The sequence below is a fragment of the Schistocerca americana genome, chromosome 3 (genome assembly GCF_021461395.2).
Source record: "Schistocerca americana isolate TAMUIC-IGC-003095 chromosome 3, iqSchAmer2.1, whole genome shotgun sequence".
In the NCBI taxonomy this organism is placed as follows: Eukaryota; Metazoa; Arthropoda; class Insecta; order Orthoptera; family Acrididae; genus Schistocerca; species Schistocerca americana.
The window spans coordinates 270590054-270601698 of NC_060121.1; the positions used below are offsets into that span (position 1 = coordinate 270590054).

General features: G+C 35.0%; 1 protein-coding gene across 4 annotated transcripts in view; it reads left to right on the forward strand.

The window, feature by feature from the left end:
• Positions 1 to 11265, forward strand: part of LOC124605241 (transmembrane ascorbate-dependent reductase CYB561) — a 299305-nt gene extending 288040 nt beyond the window's left edge. For 3 of the 4 annotated variants that reach the window (XM_047136795.1, XM_047136792.1, XM_047136794.1), the window contains exons 4-5: positions 4020 to 4189; positions 6206 to 6510. In XM_047136795.1, coding sequence (XP_046992751.1) covers positions 4020 to 4189; positions 6206 to 6359 — 324 coding nt within the window. In that variant the 3' untranslated portion in view covers positions 6360 to 6510. Of the gene's footprint in view, positions 1 to 4019; positions 4190 to 6205; positions 6511 to 8172 lie in introns of those variants that run through there. The other variant, XM_047136793.1, reaches the window with a different exon arrangement.
• Positions 11266 to 11645: the final 380 nt, after the last annotated feature.

Below are 11645 nucleotides of genomic sequence, written 5' to 3' on the forward strand. Positions count from 1 at the left end.
ATTATAAATACACAGTTATGTGAATGGCCATAGGTGAAACTTCTAATAAACAATATAAAGTAATTTATAGTAATGAAGTTATTAGGGAATCTTTACACTGAATTATGAAAGATATGAGTGAAGTGTTGTATAATATTCATATACATGCAAGTTTCAGCTCAGATGGCAAACCAGTACAAAGAAAAGAAGGGTAGGCTGAGACATATTTGAAGACAATATTACTGAAGGGGAAGACAGGATAGATAAATATAAAGCAGAGATGTAATACTGCAACAAGAAATTGACAGACCACCCTCAGAATGATTGAATCCTTGGCCCTCCTCAGCCCAACAAGCCACGTTCCCCACTGTCAGTCTCCATGTGAAGGGTGGCTACATCGGTACCTCCACGCTTATGAAACTTACTGACCACCACAATACCTCCACTTTGACAGCTGCCACCCATTCCATATCAAGAATTCCCTTCCATATTGCTTAGCCGCATGTGGTCATGCCATCTGTAATGAGGAGCAGTCCCTCTCCATATGTGCCTAGGATTTCACTGAGACTTTCAACTGCTGAAATTGCCTTCCCACTTTATTCAGAAACAAGTCTCCTGTGCTTTATCTCCCGATTCCTCAGATACTCATTGCCTGACCAAACAGAGCACCCGCCTCATGACTCATTGTGATCCAGGACTTGAGCAGCTGATCACATACTCTGCCAGGATTCTGACTACCTCTCACCATTACCTGAGCTGAGATATATCCTCCTCACTACCTTACCCACCCCATCCACAGCTGTATTCCTCCACCCACCCAAACTATGCAGTATCCTTGTCTGGTGTCTGTCCATATGAGTGACCATCACCAAATTGTGGCCAAGAGACAGCAGGACCATCCAGCTGCTGAGCATGCCACTGAACACAATGTGTGTGACTTCAAAAATTGCTTCACAGCTGTGTCATCTGCATTCTTCCCAGCAACACCAGCTTTTCTCAATTTCATAGCTGTGAACTTGCCCTGCACTATAATTTTCCTTCCTGTAACACTCTTGAGCTCAACTGAGTGAGGTATTCATCCTTAAAAATCTTTGACCATGTACACACTGATGTAAGGAATGTAATTAACTTCAAACACAAACTGAAATCACTCCTTCTCCATTGAAAGATTTCTGAATGTTTAGTTGTATGGTGTCTTGGTCTCTGTGCATGTGTTTGAGAGGGGGAGAGATAAGTTAAACAGAGTTAACTATAAATTACTATATGAATATGGAACACAATATAAATTAATATTTTTTGAATGATTTCTTGAAACCTTCAGCTGCCATTCTCTTTATTTCCTGTAAGATTGTACAATTTTGGCCTTGGGCCATTTCAAGTATCTAAAACAGAAGTATCATACATTGGATACATTAGTGACACTTGTGATTTTGATGTAGTAACGAGTCATACCTGGAGATAAACTAGGCGCACATTAGCACATTATAATTTACTATATGGATGATTTTTTTAGTAGCACATTATGTCATATACGTCGTTGCTCCTATGACATCATGTTATGCTCATAAAATAATTAGTGGTGTTCACGCTATTTTAGGAGTACTTTTGAGCAGTTGTTGCAAAGCTCTTTTGTATAACATACTTAATACTAGGAAGATTATAATTATTTTACAGAAATTTGCTACCTAACCTGCATATGCTCTTGTTCTTACTTACATTCAGTTATCGTAAATCATTGGTGTAAATATGACTGTATGTAATTCCTTTAAAATAACTTGTAAATATTTGTTTTGTTACTGTAGGAGCATGTCATTTTTGAACAGTTGGTACAAATATCTTATATACCACTTTTATCACAGTATTCTAATGAAACAGTACTGAGAACTACAAGAGTCGAGTAAAACTGTATTATGGTTGCATTTTATGAGCATAACATGATTTCATAGGAGCAAAGTCATATATGACATAATCTGCTACTAAAAAATCATCCATAAAGTCAGTTATAATGCACGCCTAGTGTATCTTCAGATATGACTTGTTCCCACATCAAATCACAATTGTCACTAATGTAGCCAATGTATGATACTTCCATTTTAGATACTTGAAAATGGCGTAAGGCCAAAATTGTACAATGATACAGGAAATAAAGAGAATGGCAGCTGAAGGCTTCAAGAAATCTTTCAAACAGTTCATCACAGCTGCAGACCCTATCACACTGAAAACTATAAATTAATACTTTTGTGTCCACTATTGGACTACATCTCACATTATTTTTTTCTGGTATGGCTCCAATGTCAGACAGTTTCTGACAAATTTCCATTATTGTGCTATAAATAAGAGTTGGGGAGAACACAGTAGGTAGAAAAATTTGATGGGAAAGGCTTAAGAAATCATGTACCGTATATGGGGAGCATGTAGGCATATTTTCCATTGAGAAGATGTACTATAATTGTGAAACTGGTGTCTTCCGTATCACAGTTAGTGGTCAAATAATGATCCATGAAACATGCAAATAATTAAACTAAATGCTGTCATTTGGGTTATTGAAGTACTGAATGATGTATACTTTTGAATCTAAATAGAAATATTAATTTACAGTATTAAAAATGGTGTTTTATTGTAACAGAATTTTCACACTACTGTAAGAGCAAGATGAATTCTGTTGCCTCTTCGGTGTAGAAACTGCACACTTGTAGATTCCTTTTGGCAGGGATGTAACTGAAATATTTATTGTAGGTTGCTGTACAAATTGTGAATCAAAAATACTGTCAGATTTGCAACATTATTTGTTATTTATCTAGACTAAAAACACACAATGAATGAATTTTTAGTCTGCAGTGGAGTATGTATTAATATGAACCTTCCAGGCAGATTAAAACTGTATGTCAGACTGGTACTCAAACCCAACACCTCTGCCTTTAGTGGGCAAGTGCTCTACCAAATGAAATATCTGAACATGACTTGTTACCTGTCCTCACAGCTTTACTTCCTACAATACCTCATCTCCTACTATCGACACTTCATAGAAGTTTTGCTGCAAAACTTATGGGAATGAGATTTTCACTCTGCAGCGGAGTGTGCGCTGATATGAAACTTCCAGGCAGATTAAAGCTGTGTGCCCGACCGAGACCCGAACTCGGCCCTGGCAGAAGTAAAGCTGTGAGTACCAGGCATGAGTCTTGCTTCGGTAGCTCAGTTGGTAGAGCACTTGCCCACGAAAGGCAAAGGTCCCGAGTTCGAGTCTCGGTCGGGCACACAGTTTTAATCTGACAGGAAGTTTCAAAACTTACGGGGCTGGCACTTCTGGAAGAAAGGACCTTGTGGAGACACGGCTTAGTCACAGCCTGGGAGGATTGTTTCCACAATGAATATTCACTTGCAGGCTCTGGCTAAGCCACATCTCTGGAATATCCTTTCTTCCAGGAGTGCTTGTCCTGCAAGTTTCTGTAGCAGAACTACTGTGAAGTCTGGAAGGTGTAAGATGAGGTACTGATGGATGTAAAGCTGTGAGGATGGGTCATGCTCGGGTAGCTCAGTTGGTAGAGTACTTGCCCATGAAAGGCCAAGTTCTCAAGCTCAAGACCTCATCTGGCAACAGTTTTAATCTGCAAAAAAACCTGATATATGTGCCGTCTAGGTACATAATAAATTTTATTGTAGATAACTAATCATGGTTGTCTCCTCTGTTGAAAATACTTTCTCTAAGTATCTACTTTCAGGTTAGACCAAATGGTTTCCTGTTGTATACATGCAAGTCACAAGCATGTGTGTGCTGAGTCAGGGCTGTTTGGTGGAAAAAAATTGTTAAAAATGAAAGCAATATTTAATATACATACAAAATTAAGGGTGACTGTGTTGAAAATTTGAAATAAACTGAATCTGCATAAAGTGTGAATAATGTACTTTACACTAAGCTTTAATGCCTACATATCGAGTTTAAATGCTTATTTACTTCTAGTGTAGTTCGTACAATTTGTAGAAAGGATAGTTACATTTTAGTAATCTGTAGAACAGATGATTAATATTACTGCTTGTTCCAGTTTGTTGTAGGCTTCTTCAGCTTCCTGATCTTGCTGTGCTGTGAAGGTGCAACAGCAGCATTCCGAGCTTCTCTAGTACCCATACACGCATCCTTTGGCATAACAACTTTCATGCTGGCTGTAGCGACATGCCTTACAGGTCTCACAGAGAAGGCCTTCTTTAAGCTTAGGTATGTATTCCAGAGAGTGAAAGTGTATTTTATCTACAGGAAAGGGACTAATCTGTCTTTACTTTCTATTTGCTACAGTCCAAATAAATTATTACCAATGTTTTAAAAAAGACACACGTGGAACACAATATTAACTTCATGTCAGAATAGGATAACATTTACAAGCTGTGAAGTTAAATTTAGAAAATTATCTTTCTGCTTCGTAGACAAATCTTGAAGCTTTCTTAATAGCTTCATACTGCATTTTTGTGCAATGTGATATGATTCTATTTGAAAAGTAGATATTTCAGCTATCTGCCATCTATTTGAAAAATAGTTTGCATCTTAAAAGCATCATGAATTATTAGTGTCATATAAGTATCAAATGTGAAAACTTCAAAATCTTCTTAAAAATTACCTGAGAATGTCACAGTAGCACATTCTTAGCTCCATGTTTAGTACAAACATTCACATCATTGTCATAAACAAATAATCTTTCCAAACTTCCCATGTGCCTTTAGTAAGGTGGAATGGCATACTGCTACTATTAAAGTCCTTATTCCAAATGAACACATACAATCTGTCCAGTCAACTGGTTAAGCAATAGAATGTTGCTTAAAAGTAGACTTCGTCTGCATAGATGTATTACAGAAAAGGAATGAAATGTGAGGGACAAGACTGATGTCATGCCTACAATTTTGCAGGTAAAACACACACATTTTTAGAAGCAGCCCTCTTAAAATAACATAATGGTAGATAGAAGCAGAAATTATAAATTGCTATTAAGTTCCGTTACACGGATATGTTAACAATAGTTTCACATTGAGCAAAAATAATAATAAATTGCTGCTGCTATACTTAATTTACACTACAATGACAAGATATAAAACTTCGTCATATGTTATGTGTGAAAAGCTAAAAGTTAAAAAAGAAAGAAATGTTCACTGGTGTGTTGTTATTAAAAATGGTGGGAAATGGTACACACAAGAATAGTTATGAAATTAATAGGAATACGCTACCCAATAGTGGGTATAATTTAATGTCTGTGCATTTCGTCATTAATGATTTTGTTCATTACATTTCATAAAATTTGAATCGATTAATGTCTTCCATTTATTCCCAATATTTGGTGTTAACCTAATCCATATTATTTTGATTTCCTTCTGAAAAGGCCTCCTTTGCCACTAGTTTATTTAACAATTCCTTTCCAAAGTAGCTTTCTTTACTTGTGCATTTGTATCTCTGATATTCGGGGTAAATCACCTTTTTAGTTATTTGTTATTTACTGACAATTTTTCCTCATTTTTGTTTCTGTGTTGAGATTTTAATGTCTGCTCTGTCTTTTTCAATCTTCCTTCAGTCCTTTATCCTGATCTGGGAACAGTAGGTCCACTTACTGTGTGGCACATTAATTGCAGTCTACAGATTGCTTCTAGTCTTCAAATTATCCATCATAATCAACTTTCTATTCTCGTACTTTGTCTACAGTGGCCATATGTATCAGATGACTAGTTTTTTTTTAACCCTTATTACTACTCTAACCTAAACATTTTCTGTTCCTGCTTTGTCACTTTCACTTTGGCTGTGGAGGTAGAAATATATTGTTTCCTGAAGTTCAAATTATCATATTTAATTCTGTTTCTTTTATTCTGTAACCTTCTCAGGTATCACTGGTTAATTTAGTTCCCGTAACTATTATAATACATATTATTTACTTGTGACTTGCATCATAGCCACAGTAGACAATGTTATCAACTTTGCATAAATTAAAATAAAGAGAACAAAAGCTATTACATTGGTCATCAGAAATAATGATTGATGTTCTGAAATTACTGGTGAGTTTTAATGGTTGTTATTTATAATTTATTTCCCTGACATTTCAGTTTCTGTTAACTTTCTTTTATTCTTAATGATTTTCCAAACCTCCATTTTTTCCTCTAGTAATTTCAATACTGGACACTTTTATTCTTATGTTACTTTAACTGTCATTAGCATATATACATTACATTTATGCACATATCAATTATCAATTTGCAGCACCAATTACCAGAATTTGCCTGAGGAGGCTGTCATAGTGAACGCACTTGCCATAGTGCTTTCAGTCAGCGCAGTTGTTGTTGGCTACATCGTCATGAGGGATGACTTCCGTTACCGTGGTCGTATTCTGATTACATCAGATGGAGATCTATGAAGATCTTAACACTTCTCATAAGCTTCTCATGTGATATTCAGAAAACTATTTACAAGGAATATAAATTGAGATTTCATATTTTCATTCATAAGAACACTTTTGATTAAGTGATTGTATTGAGCAATGCTCAAATAAAAACATTTTTGTTACACTTCTTGCCTGTTCTCTGATTCTGATTACTCTCTTGTGGAAATACTCAGATTTCTCTTACTTTATGGTATGTATCAGCCCTAAATCAGCTTACTAACTTCACTGCACAGCAGATGGCACTCTCAAGGTGATGGTACACTGCACTGAATGCATTTGGTATTAGTCTGTCACACAGCCTTCTAACAATAACCTGTTGCTTTTCAGTCACAGTGGACACCTAACGTCATTAATTCATCTTTCTTCATTCCATCATGGTGGAAACTGAATTCAGTTTTTTAAAGTAACAATTTCATGTTTGCCTATCTTTCCTGTTTATAATTATAATTTAATACTGTTTTCTTATGCACCCTTGTTTTTTCCTCTTTTTAAGTAACACCAAATTAAATGTATCAGATGCAAGAGTTCAGGTAAATCGGTCATTTACTAGAGTTAGTTCCTATCAGCATTTGCAGAAAGCAATATATGACTTTCATATCAAGAAAAAAATAGTTTTATCTTCCACAGTGATAGTTAAAACTAAGTATTAATGACCAGCTTAGAAAATTACCTTAGGCCGGTAACAGTTACTGACAAGATAAGAATTCGACAGAGCTATGCAAGTTCTGGAAAGGTAACTGTTACTTGTCATTTGAAGTATTTGCCAGAAAAACATTTTACTTTCTGTCTGCTAGTGCTTAGTGATTTATATTTTCTCAAAAAGTTGCTATGTTTAGTGAGATATCAACTTCTAAGAACTCTGCCAGAAATTCACATGCATATCATTCAGTATATTTTGTGTCGTTATCCAAGAATACTAAGGAAATGAAAAATCTTTAATTCAGAGAGCATTAATAGGTGCCATTACAGCATCTGCTGGCTATGGATTCAAGACATCTGAATTTTTTCACAGTGAAATTGTGTTTTAGTAAAGAACAGGACACTATATTTCCAAGTCAAACATAACTCATCAGCCTGTTTTCATATTGAAAAATGTTTGCATGTAATTAACATACAACAAATATATCTCAGTTATTACCAAGGGTCTGTGAATGAACCACTGAGTAGCTGTATTACTCTTGCAGTGATCTATGCCTAGCATAATACTGGTTTCATCCGTCAGCAAACACAAAAGGCGTCAGGCTAATGGAGCGGTACCAAAAAAGACTTACAGGTGACAGTCAAAGTTACGCAATATTGCCATTTGCAAAAGAGATTTTTTGGTTTTTCTCAGTTTCTGTAATTTTCTTGTTCCCAAAATTTAAAAACATAAAATGAAAGTATTTCATAATTTGAAGGTTTTATTATATCTCCCTAATAGACCTGATTTATTTATTTTTAGAGGCTCTGGGGCAATTCTTCAGTACCTGTCACATTTTTGTTTATTTTGTATTACGCTGCTTCGGCAGCAGTATACAGGTATGAAAGACCAATATAGTCTAACATGACCTTAATTCGTATCAGTCTAAATCATAATGTCATTTATTATGTTTTATTCACGAGAGACTGAAGTTCGTTTTCTGTCCTCCTGTGGAAACACTTACGTGATACGTTAGCACAAATGCAAAACACCCATTACAAACTTGCTGTTGTTTGAACCATGTTTATGCTTGTGTGTTGTCTCACAGGGTTCCTGCATGGTGTGGCATGTGCACAAATTTATGTTTGTTTCTCTGTGTGCTTTCAGCTCTAAGTATTCGGAGATGCCTGAGGAAGGGATAATCATGAATGCTCTGGCTATGGTGTTGGTAGCTTTGGGGATACTTCTGTCTTACGCTGTGCGGAGGGAACCATTCCGCACACAAGTTAAGACTTTCGTCACTGAGCGACTGTAGACTAGTTTTACAATACGTTATTTGGACTGAATTGTTTCACTGCTGTAATCTAATGTCACAGAAGCTTTGTAGGTTCAGTTGTTCCTACGCTGTATTGGAAGGAAAAAAAAAATTCTTTAACTGTTCAATCCAGAAATAGTGAACCATTAGAATTTTTATACATTTTCTTATCAAGATTGTCAGTCTTATCTTCATAACAGTGGACAGTGCCCTTTTTAACAGTGTACAAGCTGAAAGGACCAAAAAGGATATATTCTGTGTACAAAGACATTTTATTCCTGCTAAGGTACCTTATTATTATCCATACCATTTTTTATAGACATTCTGTGTGTTCTAGCATAGTCACTTTTTATTACTTCGGTGCAGATAATCAGTCTTGTATATCGTTTTATAAATCATGCCTTTGTACATAAGCTTTGTAGTTAATAAGGAAAAATACTGACATACATTTGTGTACATGATCCATTTATATATATACACAAAAATTCAGATCTGTGCAAATGTGTGCATGAGTGTTGTATTTAAATAACTTGCTCTAAATATAGAGAAAAGTTAATGAGCAGTATGACTGAATATTAAAAGTAATTTGTTGTTATTGTTTGATGGCAGAAAATTTTAGAAAACTATAAATGTTAATTACACCTAACATATTTTGCACACTTGTGCAAAGTTCGAAATATTTGTCTTTGGAGCAGATTCTTTTTTTTAAAAAAAAGAAATCTGTTCTATGATTACATCTTTCCTCATATTGTCTGCGTCACAAAAAGTTTTTAATTTTACCTCTGCCATCATTGTTATCTTTTTAAATCTTTTGGTGTGAAGATACCATGAGTGTTGACTTGACAGAACACGTAAAGAATTCGGTCAAGTAAGGAATTCTATTATTCAGATTTTTGTTATTGAGATATCAGATTAATGTATGAAAGAAATAATAGATTTACATTTATGCTATAATTATTACATCGAAGCATTCAAAATGATAAGTGTTATTGGAGTATAAAAAGTTTCATATGTAACCTGAAGAAGTTTGACATTAAAGTATTAAAAAAACTGCCGTATTTTAGAAGTTCTTTGTCTGCTCACTGTCAATTACAAACAGCTATTTTTGAACTTTGATAAAGTCAAATGTAATGTGTATTACATGCTTATAAAGCATGCTAACATCCATTTAAAACTCAGTTTCTATACGTCAGACAACAAGTGTTTTGTTTCTACAGGAATTGTATAAGATACCATTTACTCATAACACAGTGAACTCACCACTGGGATTATTTACAAGCTTAAAATATGGTGTGATTAATATCATGACAGTGGCACGGAGTGTAAGTTATGAACTTCTGATAAAAAGAAACATTGAAAAGCATTTGCAAGTTTTAAACACAACATGAACATGAAGAAACCAAATCACTTGAACAAATAACAAATCTTGCATTGTATTAATATAACTTAATTATGTGCTTAAAAGTACCTCAAAATTAGCATTGTGTGCATTTTGATCTTTTCTGGGATGGCAGCAAGAATTGCATTCAATTTCCACACTATACTATGAGATCTGGAGATGATATTTATTTGCACTACACTGTACATATATTGGTGAAACATGTATAGTGTATTCATTCTAAACCTTGTTTTCATGCAATGGTATGATATGGTATGCCTTCATAAAACTACTCCTCCTCCTCCTCCTCCTCCTCCTCCTCCTCCTCTTCTCACTCCTCCTCTCCCCTTCCCTGTCCTTGTTATTCTTATTTGCTGCAATCGTCGTCACCACCAGCAGCACTACCCTAGTTTCCAGAGAACCATAACTTCAGACTTTTAATGTTATCCTAGCATTTGAACAGAATAGTAATGTCTGACTAAAATTTTAATGAAAGTTATTCTGTCTCATAATATTAACATCCCTCATCTATTGTCTGATTGGGAACAACAAATGTTGAACAGTGTTAGAGAACCACTACATACTGCACCTCGTGAAAGAATTCACAACCACTGAAATGCATACATACATTTGGAAGACCAACTCTGAAATAAAATTCTACAAGGAAGACACAAAGGAGGTTCTCAAACAGAACGGTAAATCATTTGTGAAACATACAATAAATCTCTTTTGATAATATTTACACAAGGACAAATATCGCACAGAACCAAAAGAAAAACTATGTATAGGTAAGTTGCATTATGTAAAGATTTTTTGAACACAGTCATTATTAAAATGACTAAAAGCTAAGTGGCATGGATATGTGTGCAATTACCTTTAAAGACTGATTGGTTTCAATTATAAATAGTTATAATAGGTCATCCCAACTGCTTTTAATAATCATGAAACAGTTTCAAATTTCCTTAATTGAAGCCTCTTGCACCTATTCTCAATGCTTTTGGTGACAGTACATTATGCTGTCTCAGTCTACTCTTATGAATAAAATGAGTCTTTTTGTATGAATGATGTCCTCTCAATCACACTGTGTACAGGAAACTTTGACTATTGTGTATTCTTGCTTCTCACTTCATCTTCCTTCCCTTTCCTGTCTACCTCCACATATGATGTGACAGCAGATAGCTTTCCAACAACTCCGTAATATCTATGTAAATAAATATGCTTACTTTCTGAACAATACTCCGCTTTCAATGCTATTAGAATCTTTCAACATGCTAAAATATGTTTTGAGTGTGTTTATTGTATGTAGTGTGTGTGTGTGCCTTAAGTGTTGTGAATATTATATACTTTAATGTCCTTAGCAGATAAAGTGATATACAGATTTAAGCTATAATATGTGCAAACTGTTTAGTGTTTGTATGGTTATATGTTTATTCCTCAGTTAATGAAAGACAGCCATAACATTGAATAAACTCCTAGTATTTGGGTATGTGTCTTTTACAGCATTTAAATATAATGTCAATCTGTATGTTAATATATTTACAAATAAAACAAAATTTCATATCCATTGCATTGATTTTTCATCCTCTTTAAGTGGAAGGCTAACATTGTAGGAAACTTCTAGCACCTGTTATTAATACATAAATGGTGAAGTAATAAATCTCTCTCTCTCTCTCTCTCTCTCTCTCTCTCTCTCTCTCTCTCTCTCTCTCTCTCTCCACACACACACACACACACACACACACACACATACACACACACACACACACACAGAGAGAGAGAGAGAGAGAGAGAGAGAGAGAGAGAGAGAGAGATGCTACAAGTGTATTTGATTTGCAATGATTTCCCATATAGAAGGTGAAGGTGTTTTATGTACATTGCTTGTGTCACTAATAGCTCATGGAGTAACAAGTAACACAACATAAATACTTTAGGTGGAGAGGTACAAGA